General features: G+C 56.0%; 1 protein-coding gene across 1 annotated transcript in view; it reads left to right on the forward strand.

The window, feature by feature from the left end:
• Positions 1-5321, forward strand: part of PNKD (paroxysmal nonkinesigenic dyskinesia) — a 67106-nt gene that overhangs the window by 59476 nt on the left and 2309 nt on the right. The window contains exons 3-9 of the mRNA XM_006763326.2: positions 1117-1232; positions 1359-1471; positions 2070-2128; positions 2841-2933; positions 3275-3438; positions 4087-4173; positions 5175-5290. Of these exons, the coding sequence (XP_006763389.1) occupies positions 1117-1232; positions 1359-1471; positions 2070-2128; positions 2841-2933; positions 3275-3438; positions 4087-4173; positions 5175-5290 (748 nt within the window). The remainder of the gene's footprint in view (positions 1-1116; positions 1233-1358; positions 1472-2069; positions 2129-2840; positions 2934-3274; positions 3439-4086; positions 4174-5174; positions 5291-5321) is intronic.

Here is a 5321-nt window from a genome sequence, read left to right on the forward strand (position 1 = left end):
GCTGGTTGAATCATACAGAACGTAACTTGCGTAAGGAAGGATGTGGTAGGGTTCCTTGGTCATTTTTGTTTCTTAGAACCCCGCTGCTTTCTTTATACTTTTGAAGCAGATTCTGGTCTGAACTGAAGGTGTGGCCTCTCAGGTCAGCCAGTGCCCCCCTCACTCAGTTGTAGATGGAAACTCGCCTTGTATCACTTTGAGTCTGGTTGCATTCCCACACACAGTAGATCTGACAGAATTCTGTGCTCATGGGGCATTGCAAACACGGTATGTGTATGGGGCAGCAAGGAACAGAGCATACACGTGTTGTGTGTATCACCTATGCTTGTGTGCATGTTCTGTTGTCCCATCAGACTTCACACAAGGTCAAAGGTAAAATCATTATGGATTTCAAGATGGGAACAGCAGAGCATCAGACCCAGCAGGGGCCACACACCGTGAGGCTGGCCTTGCGTGCTGCCTTCGGTGTTTGTAGGGCTCTGTCACTTACAGGTCCCGTGTCCTGAAAGCAGCCTTTTCACTGTGTTGCCCGGGATGGCCTGGCAGGGTGGCCAGAAGAGGGAGGAAGCGTGGTCAGCCCATCCAACCTCACCTCTCGCTGCTTCCTCCACCGAACAGCCAAACAGAACTTTCTAGTTTCCCTCCACAAGCCCTGCTGTCTCTGTTATAGTTTCCTCTACCCCAGTGGTTCTCCAAGCTGTGGTCCCTGGGCCAGCAACGTTCCCGTCACCCGAGGTTGTTGGAGAAATGCCAATTCCCAGGCTCCCTTTTCAGGTGGTTCAGCATTCCCTGGCACCATTGTGACGCGTCCTGCTCTTACTGAAATATATTTCTCACCTATTTCAGCTTCCTAACTCCTCCACCCCTTTCACTGAAAAAACTCACACTCCAGGAGTCTGTCTGAGTTTTTCACCTCCCCCTGATGGGCTGCAAGCAGGGTGTGTCTGTCTTGCTCTCCATCTTGTCCTGAGTACTGAGCAGGGCAAACAGTAGGCACACAATAAGTGATGGTGGTGTTGCATTGACTCGAGGGTGGCTAGCGGAGGGGAGACATAGGGCCCGGGCCTGACGGAAGGTCGGGGGTGCGGGGCTGAGCACAGACATCCCGCCCTGCAGGTACAGCCTGTACACCCGCACCTGGCTTGGGTACCTCTTCTACCGACAGCAGCTGCGCAGGGCTCGGAATCGCTACCCCAAAGGCCACTCCAGAACCCAGCCCCGCCTCTTCAACGGTGAGCTCTGGTGGCCCTGGGCCAGTGTCGCCTCCAGCTATGCCCACTACCCTCCCTGCCTACTCCCTGTCACATACCCTGGGCCCCCTGCTTGTCACCTCACCCACAACCCACTTCTGTCCCCAGGAGTGAAGGTGCTTCCCATCCCCGTCCTCTCGGACAATTACAGCTACCTCATCATCGACACCCAGGCCCGGCTGGCTGTGGCTGTGGACCCTTCAGACCCTCAGGCCGTGCAGGTGAGGGCCAGGGGTCCCTGGGCTCACCTTGGGGACTAGCAGCTACCCTTTACCAGAGAAGGGCTGATCCTGGTCCCTCTGCCAATGGGATGTGCCCCCTCCACATGCGCTCACACACAGAAACCCCCAAAGCCACAGGGTGGGTGGGTGTCCAGGGCTTAACTGGAGGAAGGGGGGAGGGCAGCAGCGAGGGACCAGATCCCAAGAGAGCGATGCTGACGCAGGACTGTGGGTCCCTCATTCTCTGTGGCTCTCTTTCTGGCCCTCTTCTCTCCTCACCTCTGTCTGTCAGTATCCAGGACTCTCCATCTTCCCCTCCCTTTTCTTATTCCTGTGTGTGCTTATGTCTCTCGTCCCCTCCCCTCCCGTCCTCACCTCTCCTGTGTGTTCATGCTGGGTCTCAGTTACCACCTCCCCTGCTCCAGCCCTTTCCTCCCACCCCCTTCTCTTTCTCTAGCTCTACCCTCTCTCTCATCCCTCCCTCTCCCTCACCCCTCCCTCCTCTCTTTCCACCCAGCACCCACGCCCCTATCTCTCTTTGCCTGGAGCCTCCCTCTGTGCCCTGTTCCTCAGTCTCAGTAACTTCTCTCTCCTCCAGGCTTCCATTGAAAAGGAAGGTGTGACCTTGGTTGCCATTCTCTGCACCCACAAGCACTGGTAAGGAGCTGGGTGGGGGTCCAGCTACACTTGCTCTTCCCTAGCTGACTCTTACCCAGCTCATCTTGTTAGGTCTAAGCTCCATAAGGTCAGGCTGGGCTGGGGGTCCGGAGGTCAGGATAGGGGCCACCACACCTCATGAAGTACCGGGGCCCTAGCAGAGAGGGCGGGCAGTGGGCCTCCCACTGCTCCACTTATCAGGCTCCTGAAGCCCCAGAGGAGGGCAGGGCAGACACCTATCTCTCGTTCCGTGTTCCATGGGCACTTCTTACATGCCTGCTGTGCCCTGGGCATGGACAGACCTTGTGATCTCTTAAGAAGATTATAGTGCAACAGGGGAGACAGCCATGCATGAAAGTGTACAACAATGACAACAGTGGCGGTTGGCACAGGGTATAGAGGGTGGTGGGCACCAGGTGGGGCATAATCAGATCCACTTGGAAGAATTAGAAGCTGGTGACCCAGGAGCTGAGAGGGTCCAGAAAGATCAGTTGACATTGGCCGGTAATGGGGGCTGGCAGGGTGTGTGTGGGGGTGACATTCTGGGAAGGGAGACAGCTTAAACAAAGGCCCGGAGGTATGGACAGCTCGGCTCAGTCCTGCAGCCAGGGACATCCAGGGCTCACAGGCCCGGAGATGCCACGGGAAGAGGAGGCGAGGAGGCCTAGTGCAGTTGTCCCTCAAAGCCCTCCCTGTCCCTGCTGTCCTACAGGGACCACAGCGGAGGGAACCGTGACCTCAGCCGGCGGCACCAGGACTGTCGGGTGTATGGGAGCCCTCAGGACGGCATCCCCTACCTCACCCAGTAAGTCCCTGACCCAGGGGTGGGATGGCACTTCCATGGGCCCATCCCCCAACTTTCAGTCAAGTATTTTGCTGATGCCTTTCCTGGCCTTTAGAGAGCAAATCGCAGCTCATTTGAAGACTGGCACTGCCCACCCCCCAACTGATCCAGCCATGATCCCCAAAGCAGGAAGCGGGGAGGGTTGGGATCTGAAGTTCTAGGCCCTGAGGGGTGCCTTCTCTTTCTGGTGTGGAAGCCCCGACTCCTGCAAATCACCTGGCCCCTTGAGCCTCGGGTGGTAGGGCAGGACCAGGTTGGCATAAGCTCTAGTACCTTCTCTCCCCTGTTGCCTTGCTCCTCAGTCCCCTGTGTCATCAAGATGTGGTGAGCGTGGGACGGCTTCAGATCCGGGCTCTAGCCACCCCTGGCCACACACAAGGCCATCTGGTCTACCTGCTGGATGGGGAGCCCTACAAGGGCCCTTCCTGCCTCTTTTCAGGGGACCTGCTTTTCCTCTCTGGCTGTGGTGAGTTCCCCCAAAGGGAAGAGGGAGGGAAGAGGCCAGGGCAGGGGCCCAAGGACAGCCTCAATGCCGTGCAATGCAGTAAAGCACTGTCTTAGCACAGATGTTGCCTTAGCAGTTACTCTGATTTGGGGAAACCGATACCTATGTTACCTGAATTTCTTTTATATTCTCATGACTTCCCACAGGGACTGGATAGAATGAGACAATGCCTGTAACTGAGTACAGGGCGTTTGTTTCCACTGGGTGGAGCCTGGTTCTCTGATACAGTGACTCGGGACTAAGTTACAAAAACTTGAGAACCCCTGAGCAAGAGGACGATGGGGATCACAAGGCCCAGGCTGTATAGGGCCCCAAAAGGCAGCACTAGCAAAGAAGGAAGTGCTCGTGGAAAGGAACAACCTGACAGGGCCATGCTTGGGGTTGTTAGGACCCAGCCTGAAGCCTGGCACCCCTCTCCAGCTGCATGTCAGTATGTGCAATGGAGGCCTTCAGGGGGGCTTGGCTGGGGGTGAATAGATGGGCCCAACTCCCTGGTGCGTGGCTGAGGGCTGGTGGCTCGAGGTGCACAAGCTGGTCCCTGCCCCACTTCACGTTCCTTATATCATACTGTGGTATCCTTGTGTTTTATAACACACCCGACCCCACCAGGACGGACCTTTGAGGGTACTGCAGAGACCATGCTGAGCTCGCTGGACACTGTGCTGGGGCTGGAAGACGACACTCTGCTGTGGCCTGGTGAGGTGCCCCCTTCCCCAACCCTCCTCCTCCCAGAGTCCCCCAGACCTAGTGCCTGTCCCAGAGCTGACACAGCTCCACCTCTGGTGGCTCTGGGAGTCCACTGTAGCCGGGGCCACAGCTCCCTTCTTATTGGAGAACTGGCTCTGTACCGCCTCTGCTTAGCCAGAGCCGAGGATGAAAAGTCACCGCCGCTCATCAGGGGAGGAGTCAGTAAATCCAGTCTGCGTGTATCCATTGTCTGCATCATATCCACACATTGTATGTCCAGCCATCTGTGTATATGCATGTACATTGCATGTCTATACAGACATATGTGTGTACAGTTTCTTTCTTTCTTTTTTAAAAAATATATTTTCATTGATTTCAGAGCGGAAGGGAGAGGGAGAGATTGAAACATCAATGCTGAGAGAGAATCATCAATCAGCTACTTCCCGCGTGCCCCCACCAGGGACCGAGCCCAAAATCTGGGCATGTGCCCTGACCAGAAATCAAACCATGACCTCCTAGTTCATGGGTCAAAGCTCAAACACTGAGCCACACTTGCCTGCACAAGTCTACAGTTTCTAAAACACATTAACCAATATCTCAGTTAATCCTCAGAACATCTCATTTCATCCATTCACTCATACTATCTTGAGCACCTAGCATGTGCCAGGCTCTGTCCTAGGCACTGAAGACACACCCTTTTCCAGTGGCATTATTTTCTACACCTGCCAAAGAAAACTACGGCCCAGAGAGGTGCCATGGCTTGACTGAGGTTGCAAAGGTGGGCAGGGCAGAGGCAGACTCGTGCTAGAACACCGTCTCCTGGCTGCAGATCTGGTGGATTCCCCTGAATTGCTTCTGCCACTTCACACGTGCTCACTTGTGCCCACCTTTCCTGGGCAGTGCTGCCCTTCCTCCTGGGTGTCAGTACCATAGACCTGGGGGCAGGGAGGACTTTTCCTGATCACACACCAATCTCTCTGCCCTGCGTCTGGCCCCATGGGGGTCCCTAGGTCATGAGTATGCGGAGGAGAACCTGGGCTTTGCTGGTGTTGTGGAGCCTGAGAACCTGGCCCGGGAGAGGAAGATGCAGTGGGTGCAGAGGCAGCGGATGGAGCGCAAGGGCACGGTGAGGGGCCGTGAGGGCACTCCCCGGAGGG

The sequence above is a fragment of the Myotis davidii genome, unplaced genomic scaffold (genome assembly GCF_000327345.1).
Source record: "Myotis davidii unplaced genomic scaffold, ASM32734v1 scaffold575, whole genome shotgun sequence".
Taxonomy (NCBI): domain Eukaryota; kingdom Metazoa; phylum Chordata; class Mammalia; order Chiroptera; family Vespertilionidae; genus Myotis; species Myotis davidii.